This window comes from Mobula birostris, chromosome 3, assembly GCF_030028105.1.
Source record: "Mobula birostris isolate sMobBir1 chromosome 3, sMobBir1.hap1, whole genome shotgun sequence".
Classification (NCBI taxonomy): Eukaryota; Metazoa; Chordata; class Chondrichthyes; order Myliobatiformes; family Myliobatidae; genus Mobula; species Mobula birostris.
The window spans coordinates 67572166-67591326 of record NC_092372.1 but is presented as its reverse complement, the minus strand read 5'-3'; the positions used below and the strand labels follow the sequence as shown (position 1 = coordinate 67591326).

The window sequence follows — 19161 nt, the reverse complement described above, 5'->3', positions numbered from 1 at the left end:
TTTGTACCCAGGAATATTATCTGAAGTTTAGAATGTCATGTTATATCATGATGACTTTTAACAGTCTTTATTTTTGTTTATAATTGAGGAATAAGCATCTAATCCAGATTATTTTATGCTTGTATAAATGTTAATACAGAAAGATGGAAAGATTAGGATAAATGGAGAGACCAGCCCCACATTTACCAGGGCAGAAGAGAATGAGTCCATGTCTCCAGTATCAGCCCCGTTCCTCACCCAGTCACAGATGTTTGAAGGTGTGGCAAGAGTGGACAATTCCCCATCACAGTTACAGACTGATAACAACAGCCATGTATCCCAACCCGAGCAGGTTATTCCTTCTGCCACGAACAACCCACAGACTGCACACACAGAGCAGGTAAGTACATCGTCTCCATTCATTAACCAAAATCTTGTGCTAGGGTGCTGTTTGCACCGCCAGTGCTTACAACAGGCCTGTGGAAAAAAAGAGTTATTCTTGAAAACTGAACTTACAGGTATTCTGGGTTCTGACAGTTAACTTGGTGAAATCACTGCCACTTTTTCTTTTGGGCTGTTAATCTCCAGGATAACTAGCCTCATGATCACAGGATTTGTTTTAAAGTGGAGGCAGTGCTTGAAACTTTGCTTCTGTTCACCGATATTGCACCCTGGGAGTGATAGCCTCACAAAGGTGCAAGGGTCAGGGTTGCCTGACTTCACATGATAACCTCAAGCTGTGAGGCCAATGACTACAGCTGTTCTCAGTATGGAGCACAGACACAGTACAGCATCAGACACAGAGGAGACACCTAACTTATTTTCAGGAGTGAGAGCAGCAAGTGCCTGTGGTTCCCAAAGGTAACTGGGTTCAATTTTTCCCACAGGATCAAGCTCTCCAGCAAGAGCAGCATTTCTTGTGCACCTCTTAATGCCTTTGAGAAGGTGCTGAGGTACCTACATGAATTGTTGCCATTTTTCTGAGGTAGGAAGCCCCCAGAGTACTATCCCCAGGGAGTTCCAGGATTTAGACAGAAATGAAGAAACAGTGATGCATTTCCAAGTCAGGATGCCATGTATTTTGGAGGGAAACCTGCTGGTGGTTTAATGAGAACTGGGTGTTCCCATCTGCCTGTCACCCCTGCCCTGCTTAGTGGTAGATGTCACAAGTTTGGAAGGTTTTGTCAGGGTAGACAGGGCAAGTAACTTCAGTTCCTTTTATAGTGGATATGGTGCTTCATTCTGTTAGTGCTAAGCCTCTTGAGAGTGTCAAGTGGAAATTATTCCATCACAATCCTGACTTGTGCATTGTTAATTCTGTAATGGCTTCGGGGTGTATGAGTGAATCCTATTTTGAAAGGTACTCACCTTCAAACCTGCAGTTGCTGTCACAGGATTAATGTGACTGGTTCAGTTTAAAACTCTGATGACTGGCAACACCCAGGATTTGGTGCTGTGGACTTTGGCAAACCAAATCTCTTTAAAAGTCAAGGATAGATAAATGCCAAAGGCTCTGTCCTGGTGAAAATATTCATTGCATGATGTTTAACCACGGCTTCGTTATCCTGCAGATGGAACAAACTGAGATCTCAGTGGGCATTACCACAACCCAGCAACCAAGCATTGAGAATGAATCCGACCTTAAATCCACTTGCGACGAAGCTGAGAAAAAGCCAGTGGAAGATGCCATTCCAGAAGGTGTGCTGCTCATTTGAATTGCTTGTAGATAAATCTCACATTCTGCCTTGTCATACAATAAAACTTTTCATAAATCTGTTTTCAGTGAACTCACTAATGAAATGCTTCGTGGCATTTAACATTGCACCATCGTTTGTTATTTACGTTAATATGGAGAGGCAAGTTACTGTAAATATGTTCAGAGAAAGTACTTATAGAAGATTTAACTTTTCATTTGCAGAGTTGTTTCTTTTCCCCATCCCTGGATCCTTTGGGAATCCAGAGAGATGCTAGGAACTGATGTGAATCACTCAGAGTCGAGGATGACTGAATTCCACTTTGCTTCTCAGAAGTAGATGATGCCTGTCTGAGTCCTTCAATGTAGGGTGGACATTGGAGACCAACTACAAAACAGTCTAGACTGAGCAAGATCTTGGTTTAACGGCAAGAAGATTTAAGGCATCTGGAGACCAAGCTCTGATGCACAGACCTGGCCTGCACATTCATGAGCACACGGACACACAGTCTAGCCCTCTGCTTTGCAAACCCAACCCCACTCAGATCCTTTCTTCCTCAGAATACCCTCCTCCAGTCTCACTCTCCACTCACAGCTCCGCTCCCCACTCACTCCTAACCCTGTTCCTATCTCTGTCCAACTCCTTCCAACTTGTCTTCCTTATCTTTGCACCTCACTTCTGCTCTCGAGCCCCATATACCCCAACCTCCCACCAATTCTCCAGCTGCTGGCTGCTCTTTCCCAATGTGAGGCTGATCTTGACCACTGCTGATAGGCTGCACTTATTTCTCATGTTATGAGCTTTACTTCGATTGCTGTCAATGCTGCCCAATATCATTCTACCTGGGAAATCCTTTTTTCTATGCTAGAAATACTTCATTCAGGGGGTTGGCAAAATATTTATTGAGGAAAGTTAGCACTCAACAAAAGTGAAGCATCATGACCATCCATTGAAATTATTTATTGGAGCTGTTGCGGTAGGTTTAAATGAATTTATCAGGGGGGTGGGAACCAGAGTGATAGTGCTGAGGATGGGGCAGTTGGTGTACAAGTAGATGCATTGTGTAGTGAGACTGTGAGGAAGGACAGGCAGATGATAGGGCAAAATTGCAGTCATTGGGGTGAGTTGAATGTAATATGGGGACAAAATCATATTTTGAAAGGTACCCGTCCTCAAACCTGCAGTTGTCATCACAGGATTAATGTGTTTAAAGTGCTGATGACTGGCAACACCCAGGATTTGTTGCTGTGGACTTTGGTAAACAAAATGTTTTTAAAAGTCAAAGATAGGTAAATGTCAAAGGCGCTATACTATATGTTGATTTACAGGACTGGAAGGTATTACATTTGAAGGCACGTGGTATACGGAATAAGGTAGATCATCTTACAACATGGACCAGCACAGGAACAGATTCTTTAGCCCATAATGTTGTGCTGAACCAATTAAATTGATAACAAATAGCTAACTAAACTAATCTCTTCTGCCTACACAATGTACATGTCTTTGCATTTTCCTCTAATCCATGTGCCTATCTAAATGTCTCTTAAAAGTCCCTAATGCTTCTGTCTCTACCACCACCCGAGGCAGCAAATTCCAGTCACCAACTGTCTGTACAAAATAAAACTTCCCCCCCCACATTTCCTTTGAAATTAAACCCTTTCACCTTAAATGCACGCCCTCTGGAACTAGACATTCCAGTGCCTGAGAAAAGATATTGCCTGTCTTCTCTATCTGTGCCTCTCACAATCTTATAAACCTTTATCACATCTTCCTTCAGTCTTTGCGCACCAGAGAAAACAACCTCTTGTTATAGCACGTGCCCTCTAATCCAGGCAACATCCTGGTAATCCTCTTCTGCACTCTCCCCAAAGCCTCAACATCCTCTCTGGGGCGACCAGAAATGCATGCAATATTCCATTTGCGGCCTAACCAGAATTTTATAAAGTTGCAACATAACTTCCTGACTTTTGAACTCAATGCCTCGATTAATAAAGGCAAGCATGCCATATGCCTTCTTAACCGCCCTATCAAGTAGCCCTTGTAAGTAGCCACTTACAAGGAGCTATGTACTTAAACTCCAAGATCCCTCTGCTTGTTAAGGGCCTGACATTTTATATCTGACCTGCCAAGGTGCAACACTGCACGTTTGGCAGGGTTAAGCTCCATTTGCCTTTTCTTTGCCCTTACCTGCAACTGATCCTTATCCATTGTATTCTTTGCAAGTCTTCTGTGGTATTCCACTGTACTGCCAATCTTTATATCATCTGCAAACTTATTAACCAGCCCATCTACATTTTCAATCATGTCATTTCTATACATCACAAACAGCAGAGGTCCGGTAGAGATCCCTCTTGAATACCACTAACCACAGTTCTTTAGCTAGAGTAAGTCCTTTTGACCACTCCCCTCGGTCTTCAATGAGCAAGCTATTTCTGAATCCAAATGGCCATTTCACCATGGATCCCATTCATCCTAATCTTCTGGAGGAGGCTCCCGTGAGGAACCTTGTCAAACACCTTACTAAATCCATGTAGGCAACATCCACAGCTCTACTTTCATCAATCACCCCTGTCAGCTCTTCAAAAAACTCATTCAAGTTAGTAAGACACGACTTGTCCCGCACAAAGCCATGTTGGCTCTCCCTAATTAGGCTATGGCTTTCCAAATGTTCGTAAGTCCTATGCCTAAGAATTCTCACCAGTAACTTCCTTAACAATGATGTGAGACTCACCAGTCTATAGTTTCCAGGATTATATCTAAATTCTTTCTTGAATAGTGGAACAATATTAGCTACTTCCAGTCCTCCGGGACATTGCCTGTGGCTATAGAGGACACCAAGCTACCAGTCCAGGCCCCAGCAATCTCTTGGTCCTCTTAATTACCTGGAGCATATCCCATCAGTCCCTGGGGACTTATACACCTTAATGCTCTTTAAGAGACCCGACATTACATCCTCCTTTACATCAAAATACCCTATCATATTAATACACTCATCAGTGATCTCCCAATCTTCCTGTCCTCCACCATGTCCTTCTCCTTGGTAAATACTGATGTAAAGTGCTGATTAAGTACCTCACCCATATCCTCGGCATCCAAGCAATTGACACTTCCCCCCACCCCCACCGCCACCGCCTTTATCCTTGAGTGGTCCTAACTTCTCCCCTGTCATCCTTATGCCTTGGGATTTTCTTTCATCCTTCTTGTTAAGGACTTTTCATGGCCTCTTCTGGCTTTCCTATTTCCCTGGCTTCTTTTCTGGCTCCTTTATAATCCTTAAGGGCTGTGTTTGATTCCAGCTTCCTTAGCTTTATATACTTCTTTTTCTTCTTGACTAAATTCATCACCTCTCCTGACATCCATGTTCTCTTAACTTGCCATCCATGTGCTTCCTTCTGACTGGAACATCCCTGTCCTGTACTCTGTGCAGTTTGTCTTTAAACACCCTCTGCACGTCAGATGTGGACACTCCCAAAAACAGCTGTTCCCAATTAACTCTCCCTAGTTCCTGCCAAATGCTCATAATTTGCCTTGCTCCAATTTAATACTCTCTTACTAGGTCTGTACTTACCCTTATCTATAGCCTTCTTAACACTTGAGGAGTTATTGTCACTGTTCCCTAACTGGTCACCTGCTGAAAGGTTGGTCACCTGGCCAGGCTCATTACCCAGTACAGCCCCATCGTCTTGTTAGACAACATATTAGAACAAGAACATAGAAATCTACAGCATATTACAGGCTCTTTGGCCCACAAAGTTGTGCCAACCATGTAACCTACTCTAGAAACTTCTTAGAGTTTCCCCACCGCAAAGCTCTCTATTTTTCTAAGCTCCATGTACCTATCTAAGAGTCTCTTAAAGGACACTATTGTATCTGCTTCTACCACCGTCACTGGCAGTGCATTTCACGCACCCACCAATGTCTGTGTGAAAAACTTACCTCTGACATCCCCCTTGTACTTCCTTCCAAGCACCTTAAAACTATGGCGTCTCATGTTAGCTATTTCAGCCCTGGGAAAAAGACTCTGGCTATCCACATGATCGGTGCCTCTCATCATCTTATACACCTCTATCTGGTCACCTCTTATCCTCCGTTGCTCCAAGCAGAAAAAGCCAAGTTTACTCAACCTATTCTCATAAGACACACTCTCCAATCCAGGCAAAATCCTTGTAAATCTCCTCTGCACTCTCTCTATAGTATTGATTTAAGAAATACTCCTGGATGTACCTAACAAATTTTGCCCCATCTAAACCTTTTGCACTCAAAAAGTCCCAGTTTATATTAGAGATTACAGAGGCATGAGAGAAGAACTGGCCAAAGTTAATTGGAAGGGGACAAGAGCAGGGTTGATGGCAAAAGAGCAATGGCTAGAGTTTCTAGGAACAATTCAGAAGGCACAGTAAAGATACACACCCCAAAGATGAAGTATTCCAAAGGGAGGACAATGTAGCCATGGGAAGTGAAAAACAGCATAAAAGCAAAGAGAGGGCATAAATTATTGCAAAAATTAGTGGGAAGTTAAAGTATTAGAAAGCTTTTAAAGACCAAGAGGAGGCAACTAAAAAGCCATAAAAAGAGTAAAGATGAAATATGAAGCCATGTTAGCTAATAATGTCAAAGAGGATACCAAAACTTTTTTCAGATATATAAAGAAAAAGAAAAGAAGCAAGAATGGATATCAGACCACTGGAAAATTATGCTGGAGAGAGAGTAATGGGGCACAGAGAAATGATGGATGAACTTAAGAAGTATTTTGCATCAGTCTGCACTGTGGAAGACACAAGCAGTATGCCAGAAATTTGATAGTGCCAAAGGGCAGAAATGAGTACAGCTGCTATTACTAGGAAGCTGAAAAGTTTGAAGTTAGATATGTCACTTGTACCAGATGGACTACATCCTAGGGTTCTGAAAGAAGTACATGAAGAGATTGTGGAGAGAGTGTAATGAGCTTCCAAGATTCAGTAGATTCTGGAATGGTTCCAAAGGACTGGAAATTGCAAATGTCACTTCACTCTATAAGAAGGGAGGGAGACAGAAGAAAGGAAATGTTGTGTCATTTAGCTTAACTTCAGTGGTTAGGAACATATTGGAGTCCATTATTAAGGATGAGGTTTTGGGTACTTGGAGGCACATGATAAAATAGGCCAAAGTCAGCATGGTTTCCGTAAGGGAAAATCTTGCCTGGCAAATCTGTTAGAATTCTTTGAAGAAATAACAAGCAGGATAAATGAAGGAGAATCAGTGGATGTTGTCTACTTGGATTTTCAGAAAGCCTTTGACAAGGTGCTGCATGTGACACTGCTTAACAAGATAAGAACCCATGGTATTACAGGAAAACTGTCAGCATGGATTGAATATAGGTTGGCTTGGCAGGAGGCAAAGAGTGGGAATAAAGGGGACATTTTCTGATTGGCTGCTGATGATTAGCGGTGTTCCGCAGGGGTCAGTGGTGGGACCATTGCTTTTCATGTCATATGTCAATGATTTTGATGATGGGATTGATGACTTTGTGGCCAAGTTTGCAAATGATACAAAGATAGGTGGAGGGGCAAGTCATGCTGAGGAGACATGGAATCTTCAGAAGGACTGAGGCAGATTGGGAGAATGGGTGAAGAAGTGACAGATGGAATATAGTGTAGGGAAGTGAGTGCTCATGCACTTTGGTAAAAGGAATAAAGGCATGGACCATTTTCTAAATGGGGAGAAAATTCAAAATTCAGAAATGCGAAGGGACTTGGGAGGCCTTGTGCAGGATTCCCTAAAGGTTCGATTGCAGGTTGAGTCAATAGTAAGAAAGGCGAATGCAATTTGCAGTTCATTTTGAGAGGACGAGAAAGGTAATGCTGAGGCTTTATAAGGCAGTGATGAGGCCACATATGGAGTATTGTGAGCAGCTTTTGGCCCCTTTTCTAAGAAGAGGTATGCTGACACTGAAGAGGGTCCTGAGGAATTTCACGAGAATGATTCCTGGAATGAAAGGGTTAATGTAAGAGGAGCATTTGTTGCTCTGGACCCGTACTCACTGGAGTTTAGAAGAATGAAGGGGATCTCACTGAAACCTCTCTCACTGAAAGGCCTAGACAAAGTGGTTGTGGAGAAGATGTTTCCAGTTGAGTGGAATTCTAAGACCAGAGGGCACAGCCTCAGAATAGAGGGATGTCCAGTTAGATCAGAGATGAGGTGGAATTTCTTTAGCCAGAGGGTTGTGAATCTGTGGAATTCAGTGCCAGAGACAGCTGTGGGCGCCAAGTCAGTGGGTATATTTAAAGCAGAGGTTGATAGGTTCTTGATTGGTCAGGGTGTCAAAGGGAGAAGGCAGGAAAAGGTTGAGAGGGATAATAAATCAGCCATGGTGGAATGGAGGAACAGACATGATAGGTCTAGTTCTGCTCCTATGTCTTATGGTCTTATTCATTATTCTTACAATGAAGGAGCAGCATCAAGGACTGAATGGTTTATTCCTGATTCTTTGTACCTTTTTGAAACTATTTATTTACACTAAGAGAGAAAAAAATCACTTATTCTCTTGTATTACATTACAAAATATGAAGAAGATCATCACAAAGACCTGCAAACTTCACCTGAACCTGTAGTCCTTTCGGGCAATACTGAGTTGGACTTAAGGGACACATTCGATTCCAAAATAATAACAAAAGATGAAGCCTGCTTAACTCTCAAGAACGAGGCATCAGATAACAGCACCCAAGAGCAGCTTGATCAAGAAGTAAGTTTTTCTTCTAAACCAATATAAAGCTTAAAAAGTTGCACTGCATGTATACTTACAATTTGTTATTTAATTGCGGTGTTTTCATTTTTTTCTGGAAGTTATGAGATCAAATATCTCATAACTTGTAAATAAACAACTAGGGACTGGAAGTCCATGGTGCACTTAACCCTTTCAATTAAGTGTGTGAACGTAAGAAGATTGCAGTTCTATCTGATGCAGTCTAATACTTGCAATGTTACAAAATCAATTTTGTGTTTTAACACAAACCAGGGATTAAGGTCAGTGACACCTCAAAAGGACAAAACTGGAGATGTATTGGATTCAGATCAAAGGATAATTGAAGTGAAGGAAGAAGCAGCAGAGAACAATCAACCTGTTGATACTATAATTCAGCAAGGTGAGACATCAAAAGAATAGGGAACACATCTGCTGTAATGAGATAGAATTGGCTTTGAACCGCAATATCTGGTGTGTTTTCTTAGTTTTTAAACTGAAAGTGTAACAAACTGTAAGTAAAATTTTGTGCATAAAAGCTGGCAATACCAGAGTCACAGGATTTTAAATGCATGCCACATTAAGCTCAATGTTCAACAATCATTGACAATAGTTTTAAAAGCATTGCACTATAAACCAAGCCGTGCCCCTAGAATGAATTATTTATTTTGGGACCCTCAACCTAATGCACTTACTGTTTTTCAATATTCTGCATTAAATAAATGTCATATTTAAGAGTTAAATATTGGTAAAGTTTAATTAATACACCTGAAAATGGATATATTTTAAAATAAAAAGTAAGCTGTATCAACTCAGCACTTTGTAATAACCCAGATTTAAATAAACTGTTAATGGAATAAGAAAACAACTCTCCTGCTAGGTTGGGCATTGCAGTCTGTTCCTTGTAAATATGGAAAAAGTGAATATTTTTCAAAAGCATTAAAAGAGAAGGATACTATAAAAATTTAAAACAGGTCCAAAAATAAGGCTACCTTTGGGCATAAGGCCTACCTATAGATGTGGTGTCAAAAGAACACCCTTTAGTGTCCTTTTGAACTAATTAGGATTGTTGATGAATTTATAAGCTAAGATATTTGATAAAAATTGAAAGACAGCTACCTAAAGGCATAGGTTTGCTTTGGAATGAATCCTTCTTATTAAGTGGCTAGATCTTCCATAATTTTATACATTTGAACGAAATTCTTCCTTAATTTCATTCAAATGTATAAAATTATGGAAGATCTAGACACTTAATAAGAGAGATTAATTTCCCTTGGTGGAAATATGAATAATTAAGGGATATAGATTAAAGTTACTTTGCATAATGTTTCGCACAGAAATTAGGAAACATTTTTATCACTGGTAAACTCCAGAGTCCTCTGCCTAAATGAGTAATAGAGACATAAACTTGCATCGCATTGAAATAGTTTTAGGGTGAATGCTTGGGAAGCTGTAATGTACAAGGCTAAGTCAACAGTCAACATTGTTTATTGTCATATCCACAAATACATGTATGCACAGGTACAATGAAAACCTGCAGCAGCATCACAAGAATGTAACATCATATAAACAACATTCACAAGATAAAACAAAAATTATACACAATCCTTACAAGAAAAATAACTATTCGAACAAAACTAAAAGTATAAATTTTAGTGCAGACTGCTCAGAGTAGTCATAATGTTGCTAAAATGTAGTAGTGATTAGGTTTGTGCTGGTTAGTTGAGAACCAAATAGTTGAAGGGAAGTACCCGGTGGCATGGAACTTCAAGCATCTGTACCTCCTGCCTGATGGTAGCTGTGATCCCCTCCAAGCTGATCACCAAACTTCGCTAGCTTGGTATCAGTGTATCCCTCTGCAATTGGACCTTGGACTTTCTGACTAACAGACCCCAATCAGTTAAGTTAGACAACCTCTCCTCCTCCACTCTCACCCTGAACACCGGCGTGCCTCAAGGCTGTGTGCTGAGCCTTCTTCTGTACTCCCTTTTCACCTATGACTGCGTTCCTGTACATGGTTCTAACTCCATAATCAAGTTTGCAGACGGCACCACGGTGGTTGGTCTGATCAGAGGGGATGACGAGATGGCCTACAGGGACGAGGTCCAGCACCTGGCCGCGTGGTGTGTCGACAATAACCTGGCCCTTAACACCCAGAAGACCAAGAAGATCATTGTGGACTTCAGGCATGCCAGGAGTCACACTCACGTCCCCATCTACATCAACGGAACTGTAGTGGAGCGTGTATCAAGCTTCAAATTCCTTGGTGTCCACATTTTTGAGGAACTCTCCTGGTCCCTGAACTCCTCCATCCTGATCAAAAAGGCACAACAGCGCCTTTATTTCCTGTGGAGCATGAAGAAAGCTCACCTCTGTCCCAGGATACTGACGGACTTTTACCATTGTACCATTGAGAGCATATTCACCAACTGCATCTCAGTGTGGTATGGCAATTGTCCCATATTGGACCGCAAAGCACTCCAGCGTGTGGTGAAAACTGCCCAGTGGATTATCGGCACCCAATTGCCCACCATTGAGAACATCTACCATAAACGCTGCCTGGCCAGGGCGAAAAGCATTATCAGGGATGCATCTCACCCTAACCACGAACTTTTTATTCTCCTCCCATCCGGTAGGCACTACAGGAGCCTCTGCTCCCACACCAGCAGGCACAGGAAGAGCTTCTTCCCTGAGGCTGTGATACTGTTGAACCTCACATCACAGCGCTAAGCAGTATTGTATCTGTATTGTACTGCCTCAGTACTTTTATATTTGGGTGCTGTAGCACTTTTTTTATTCGCAGTTATTTTGTAACTAACAATATTCTTTGCATTGCTGGTCAGATGCTAAATGCATTTCATTGGTTTTGTATCTGTACTGGGCACAGTGACAATGAAGTTGAATCTAATCTAATCTAAATCTAAAAAGGTGGCATGGTTCAGATGATGGATATCTTTGGAACGTGGTAGCCTTGAGGCAGTGCAGCTTGTAAATGCTACTAATGGTGGAGAGGGATGTGTCCATGATGTATTGCTACAGATTAAGAGCTAGGATTTGGGATTAACCCAGACAGATTTTTTTATTGTTGCCTCCAACCTCTGCCACAAATTCTATAATTTAGGCAACCTCATCTAGTTTCCCAGCTGTTGGGAATAACTGAGGGTGATGAGCAGAGCGTTTCAGGAGTGTTTTTTTCCTCTTCTGTACACAACCTGAAGGATGCACTTGCAGATCTGTACACATTACATATTGTTGATACCCATAGATGGGAATCTGTCAAACTAAAGGTGCTGAGAGTTTGGTTACAGCCACGGCATGATGCTGTGATAAATTACAGTATAAGCAATTCATGAGTGTTTGGGGAAACTATCTCGCTTGGCTTCTCAGCATCTCAACTAGCTTTCAACTCATTGTTTTATGAGCTTGTATAGAAAAACCTTTGCTTAGAGATAATATATTTTCTGAGTCTTTTCCATGTGGAAAATTAGTCAAAAATCATGAATTGTAATAATGCCTTCCAGTATAAAATCTAATTATAATCTACCAGTGGATCTCTTATTTGGTCTAGTTACTCAATAATTAGGAAATAGCACAGTATCAGCAAACAACAGCAGGTTTTTACCCAGTCAAAGACTAATATTCCAGTTATGGCTCCTTCTGATTTTAGGTAGTCCTTCAGAGTCAAACATGACTTGTTTCCACACCTGTTCTGTGGGCTCAGAACTGGTTGATGAGGCCTTCGTGGGATTTGCAGACTCCACTACAGGTGAGACTGATGCTACTTGACAGACAGTTGGGTGGGTAGTTGGTTGGGGTGGGGGAAGGGTTTTTCCTTTTGCAAATTAATCTGTACTTCCATGTGTTCCCAATGAAGAATCTCAAGGTTCTGAAAACCATTTCAGCTGCTTCTTCTGTTTTGGGCCAGGAATTCTCATGACTGGTGAGATATTATGTTCGTTCAAGGAGGTTTTGAGAACATACTTGAACCATTACCTCTGTCCTCCTTGTGATCTCTTGCTATGACAAAATATTGAGTAAAGTTGTTTATTTTAGCTTTGGTATGTGATCAATGCAGCCACACATTGGAGCTAGTTATGAGTTATTGGAGCCTTGACACTGGAAAGGCTGTTTACATTTGCTTGCTGATCCTCTCAATTTGCAGAGGCTACATTGATTCAATCTCTGTAGTGCTTTGAGGAACCTACTATAAATTTTCTATGGCTCTGAAGAGTACAGGAGGGTATACTGCTGCTGGACAATTCATGAGGTTTGTGTTTGAGGTTGTCAACTTCAAACACTCTTCCTCAGACAGCCAAGAATGTGCTAGCATACAAGAAATAGTATTTAATTTGATCATCAATGGCTGCCCTTTCTGAGAGTTAACTCCTTGTATATGGAAGATATTCTGTGTTGTCTTGGTTTTATCATGGACTTTACTTTTGGAGGTTAATTTTAAGCAGCAAGAGAAATTTGGTAAAGGGGTCTTTGCTTTGCAGATGTTAAGTGTACAGCCAATTCTCTGGCATGCTTCAGTGAATAATGAAAAGCTGGCTTGGAATATGGACTATAAACGTGCATATGCGGAAAATAAGACTGCACTTTGCAACTCAGTGACTCGAGTTTTCTTGATTCAGGACTGGATGTGAAGTAGGATGAAGTTTCTCATTCATTTTTTACATTAATTTCACTCCTGTGGGAAGCCTGTTGGAGATCAGGTGCAATATTAGCACGAGAAAGATTAAGGAAAGGATTGGAGCTGTGATGCAGTCTTGGGGAACTCCAGTCTGCCGTGGGATTGGGTTTATGGTGGACCATTAGGCAGAATCACCGTTTGCATGTCACTGTGTGGCAGGCATAGAAGGTGGGGGGGTGGGGGGGTGGGGGGTGGGGGGGGCAATATCTCTGAAGATAACGAAATGCATTGTAGATTGTCCACAGCCCTATTTGAGTAAAAGGCTCTGATGCAGTAAAAAAAAAAAGGCTATTTTCATGCTGTTTCCTGCACTTTTCTGTGAGTTTTTGCATGGTACACATCACGTTTATCCTTCCTCTGGAGCTGGAGTTCCCAACCTTTTTGATGCCATGGACCAAATCCTGCTGACAGTCCCATGGAAGAGGCCTTTGAAAGGAAGCTCTCCAAGTACGCAGGACTGGTCAGCAACTGTCAGCAGGCTGGATGGAGAGCGAGGTGTCTCGCAGTGGAGGTTGGTTGTAGGGGATTCGTAGCCCGTTCCTTAGTTACAGCCTTCAGCATTTTGGGCATCGAGGGAGAGAGGAAGAGGAGAGCCATCCGCTGTACCACCGATGTGGCAGAGAGGGCCTCAAGATGGCTGTGGCTCAAAAGAGGGGAGCCATGGAGTCATAAGTAGCTAGCCATCTGGACACAAGCTGGGGTCTGATCAGCCCCAGCTGGGTCACTGGAGGAGGTTGTATGATGTTGAAAGACCTGAAACACCCGATGATTCCAGGAACATCACTGAAGATGTGTCCAGAAGCATCAATAGATGTATGTACACAGGGGCAGTGAACCCCATGTTGGGAACCCCTGCACTAGATGGATGTAATCCACACTGTAATTAAGGAAGCAGCTCTTTACCCACACAAAATGTGTCTGTATTCTTGGAGACAGTTTCAATTACAGCTTCTGAGGTCCCAGGCATACTAATCTCCATCCCTGACCTGACTCGGCTTGTCTATCAGATTATGTACACTCCACTGACACTACTCCATTGGCTCTGAAATTATGATTTGATCTCATTCATTTTTTCTGTCTGTGGTCTTTCTCTTCCTACATAAGCCACCTGGTCGGTCAGGTGTGTCAGGAAGTATGCTGTGCTCCCTTGCCCTTCTCAGCTTCTTCTTTCTGCCACACTATCGGTAGCCAATGTGCTGCTGCCTTCTGAAACTTTCTCCTTGTGACTCTACCACACATTTCTCTCACTTTCTTCAAAGTGAAACTCTCTAGCACTCATTTATCCCTCTTATTGCCACCAAGGCTTTTCTTTTTCATTCTTAATTGTCATGGGGAGTTTTTAGCAATTTGAAGTGACAAACTAAAAAGCGTTATGTATTATGGCTCTGAACTTGTACTCACTGGAGTTCAGGAGGTTGAGGGGAATTTTCATTGAAACCTACCAAATATTAAAATCCTGCTCATGGAGAGGATGTTTGCAATAGTGGGAGAATGTAGGACCAGAGGGCACAGCCTCAGAATTGAAGGATATCCCTTTTAAACAGAAGTGAGGAGGAATTTCTTTAGCCAGAGTGTGGTGAATCTGTGGAATTCATCTGATGCATTTAAAGCAGAGGATGATTGGTCCTCTACAAAAGAAGAGAGTACCCCAAAGAATGAATGACAGTTAAATGTTAGACCCCCAAAACATCCCTCATCTCCCCCCTCCCACACATAAGTGACGTCCCCCCTCCCCCACCAGCAAAAAAGCATGGGCACCCCCCTCCGAGCACTCAAGCGTGCAGCAAAGCATCATTAAAGACACAGACTTCCAGTACCCCAAAGACTACTCGTTCACCCGGTAATTCGACACACCACAGGCTCTCTCTCTCCCTGATAAGGGAAAAAGAGGTGTCCTCGTTTCACAGGCGAGAGGGGAGACATAACAAAACAACCCACCGATTTATGGTGTTAAAGCCTGTTGCGTTGCTTTTTCCGAGCTCTGTGCCCAAAGAACTCACCTCTCTGGACACACAGCCAGCGGCCAGCTCACTGCTTTCGAACTTATGTGTACTCCCACGACACATCAGGCGGCAACACTGACGTTGAATCCTCCCGCCTCCAGAGCAACGAAAATCCAGCACCCTGAAGGCGGGCTAGTCTTCCAGGCCGCATCCTTGGCATATCGGAAAGCAGCCGGTCGTGAGGCCCTGAGAGCGGGTCCCATTTCTGCAAAGAACCAAAGTCAGCGTGTAACTCCAGGTCAGGGTCTTCAAAAGCACCCTGAAAAGGAAATAAAAGAGATATCAAAGATAGAAATAGAGCTGTTTCTGAAGATGCAAGCAAAGGAATCGCTGTTAGGCTCCATTGTCCTAAGCTCTGCCCTCCAACTTGATGGGCAGAATGGCCTAATTCTGCTCCTATGTCTTATAACACTGGACAAAATGGAAATACTATTGTAATATTCATATAATGTTGAATAATATTTGAGATAAGAATACAATACATCTATAATTACACAGAATGAAACCATTTAGCCTGTTGGATCCATACTAGCTTGCTGAGGAGCCGTCCCTTTTGCCCTTCCCTTATTTCACTCTCCTTATTTTCCTTGTATCCTGCTACTTATTCTCTGTCACACACACTTCCCTTTGCCATTAACCAGTACTATAGGGAAAGTTATTTTAGCCAGTCAACATACTAGCTACACACACAAAATCCTGCAGGAACTCAGCAGGTCAGGCAGCATCTATGGAAAAGAATAAACAGTCGACCTTTTGGGCCAACACCTTTCTTCAGGATTTAATAGTTCATTGTTTGCTCCTCTTTGGGATGTAGGAAGAAACCAGAGCCCCTGGAGAATCTGCAAAGACTGCACAGAAGGACGCAGTCTGGATCATACTCATGTCCCTGGAGTAAATGGGCCAACAACATTGACTACTGAACCACTCTAACCACCAGGACAAGACCAGGAAATATACTGTTAAAAATGACTAGATCACTTACCCACTCAGATTGAAGCTATTTTGCATCTGAACCTTCAGCAGAGGAGCCTTGATTTTTGAATGTGTAAAACAATATCCGGTGCCACATTGCCCCAGCAACACCCGACAACCCCGATTTAACCCTAACCTAATCACAGCACAATTTACAATGACCAACTAACCTTTGGACTGTGGAAGGAAACTGGAGCACCAGCGGAAAACCTACTCCTTCCACAAGTTTGTTACAAATGGTTTCAGAATTAAACTCCGAACTCTCCCCACTGAGCTGTAATAGTGTCACGTTAATCACTACCCTACCGCGGCGTCCGTCGTTAAATGTTATTCCACTGCTCTGATTTTTTAAGTATATGTAAATGTTTTCATTTTTCTATGATTTTTATGTTGAAAGTTTGAATCATTGTCTCAGATAATGATCGTTTCTGAAAGTCTGAGCCAATCAGAAACAATATTCGGACTGTTTCAAGTATTTGACAACTTTAACAATTCTTGCTAAGTCAGCAAACATGACCTGGATAGCAATCAAAGTTTCCACTGTTCTGTGGGAATGGCTTGTTCTGCTCCTCTGCCTACCCCTCCGTATCAACACATTGAGAAGCAGTGAGCCCCTGCATCCCTCACAAACCATTGTCAGGGTGGTCACAGTGTGTAAGCATGTAAACATAGTTCTGAAATCAGTCAGCTTATCACAATGACAAATAATCTACCACCTTACTGATGCATCGAAATGTGATGAATATGTAAGTGTAATCTGAAACAAAACTATTCTTGTAAGTTATATACTCATCTAGTATAGTTTTGTTGTCAGACATTTTCTTACTTCTGTTTTTTCTTTCATTTTGTTCTGCTCCCCACTCTTAGAGCCTTCTAATTCTGCCAGTGTTCCGGTTACAGTTCGGAACTCTTGGCGACGCTCAGAGTTTTTCTCTCAGCCAGGTAAAAGTTGTGCTTAGTAATGTCCCCAGTATTGCTTCCTGTATCTGGGAGTGCTTTGAGTAGCACTATTGATCATATGACTCACATTCATCTCCCGCTTTTCTAGATTACCTTCCTCATTATTTCCTGCATAGTTGCCAATGAACACCAATATGGAAATAAGCAGCCTGTTAAATTTGTTTTTCAGTTTTCTTCTAAAGGTAATGCCAATTTTTAAGAATTAGAGTAACGTTTTATGAATTCTATCGTTATACTAAAATATGTTGGATTGATGACTTCCAAATAGAACTATTTTTTAAGTAAACTAAGTGCCCGTTCAGTCGTTAAAAAAAGAGTGGAAGTGGGTTATAACTTTAAGAATTTGAACAACTTTACCTAAAATGTATATTAAAAAGGCAAAAGGATAGGGACACAATATCATTACTTTAATTCTTCTCAATTTAACTTATTTTAAGTTGACCACTGTAATTTTAGCCACCCCTCTAATGTAGATTCTATCCAGTATGTCATATTCTAAAAATAGTAATTGCATTAAACATGCATCACTGTTACAGTACAATATCCCATTAGACTTGGACGGACCAGAAACACCACTGTATTTCTTGGTATTCAAAGCCTACTGAGTACCTAAATACCGATTGAGATCTAATGTAACTTGAATTTCAGAAGTAGCCTTTACTAAAAAATCCTGAGCTTCAGTGTTAGCAAAATTCAGACTCCTCGGCACAAGTATGGACAAGGTGGGCAACTCACCATCATAACTATTTCTTCTGGTTATCCTTACATACATTTTTGTAGCTTTTGGATTTACAACAATTTTATTTGCCTTAATCTACCATGCAAGTCTTGGTGCCCACAGAACATGGTACCCAAAATTGGTAGTTTTGGCAACTATGCAAGTTGCAAACTGGGTATTCCATATTTTTGCCCTACTAATTTGCCTGTTTTCCTATTTCAGGTAGTAAAATAATAAAATAACAGAATCACACAGCATGGTGTTAGTGCACAGAAACCTCTACAGTCCAAACCTGCAAACTAAAGTTGCTTAATTTAGCAGCTTCTGGACATCAATTTTTGATACTAAATTCCAGCTCCATGACTCCCTCCCTTTACCATCACTATCTGCTTGGTTGTCATAATTGGAAATCACTTTTGTTGGTGGTGGCTCATGTTCAATTAACTGGTCATGATATCCTTTAATTTCAGCCTAGATTTCCACCTGTCTATCAATGATTCCAAGAGTTAATGAGTGAAATACAATTTAGCGTGATTTGCAGATTTATTTTGTTTTATTTTCTGAGGCTATGCTGTAGGCTAATTGATAGCTACATCTTCAACAGTAGAAGGGTACCTGTAGACCAAACATGCTCATTTTCTGCACAGAGCTGTAGGAAGTCCCACATTTTAACAAGCATTATGCTAAATGCAAGTTGTTATGCTTATGTCAACAATTATAATTTTGAAAAGGCACACATCACTTTTTTTTCCACATTGGTTGCAAGCTCTAAAATCACACACTACATCTGACATCACTGTGCAAGTGTGACAATTTCAAGATCGTCTTCCTGGCTTGAGTGTTTATTCCTATTTGCATTATTCATGCTTGTTGTTCACCAACATATTAGATGCAATGCACTCATTAACTAATTAGAAAATCAATATCCACCTTGGCCTCTTGGACTCCTTCATAGACAAGTGGAAACTCCTATGATTGTTATTCCTTTATAATAAGTATTTCTTTATCTTTCAGTGGAAGTGGAAAGCAATGAAAATACAAATGTAAGTATGTGATACTTTATTTTCTGTGTAATATGGAGTTATCATGAAAGAGAAACAGTTAATAGTGGATTTTTGAAAAGTCAAACAATTTTAATAGGAGTATTTTGAAGAATTATATTCTTTAAAAATGATCAGCAATGACAACATTACAAAAATGCAAAGGAAGAATTTCATGATCTGACAATCTTTTACATGGGGTTTTCAAGCAAATTTGAACAATGACGTAGTGGGCATTTATCATTTGTGCAGTGTTTTCATAAGCCTCTTTTTAACTCTGAACGTACCATAGACCAGTCCCATCCAACACACCACAGGTAAGTCTCTGAGTGCTTGGAGCAAACCCTTTGGGATTAATCTTTTTTTAAAACTATGGGGATGCTG

General features: G+C 41.4%; 1 protein-coding gene across 11 annotated transcripts in view; it reads left to right on the top strand.

Annotated features, from left to right (window-relative positions):
* Positions 1–19161, top strand: part of LOC140195095 (LIM and calponin homology domains-containing protein 1-like) — a 384102-nt gene that overhangs the window by 327023 nt on the left and 37918 nt on the right. For 8 of the 11 annotated variants that reach the window (XM_072252809.1, XM_072252808.1, XM_072252807.1 and 5 more), the window contains 7 exons: positions 140–379; positions 1551–1677; positions 8222–8394; positions 8668–8794; positions 12059–12157; positions 16927–17001; positions 18752–18780. In XM_072252809.1, coding sequence (XP_072108910.1) covers positions 140–379; positions 1551–1677; positions 8222–8394; positions 8668–8794; positions 12059–12157; positions 16927–17001; positions 18752–18780 — 870 coding nt within the window. The remainder of the gene's footprint in view (positions 1–139; positions 380–1550; positions 1678–8221; positions 8395–8667; positions 8795–12058; positions 12158–16926; positions 17002–18751; positions 18781–19161) is intronic. The other 3 variants (XM_072252804.1, XM_072252802.1, XM_072252801.1) reach the window with 2 other exon arrangements.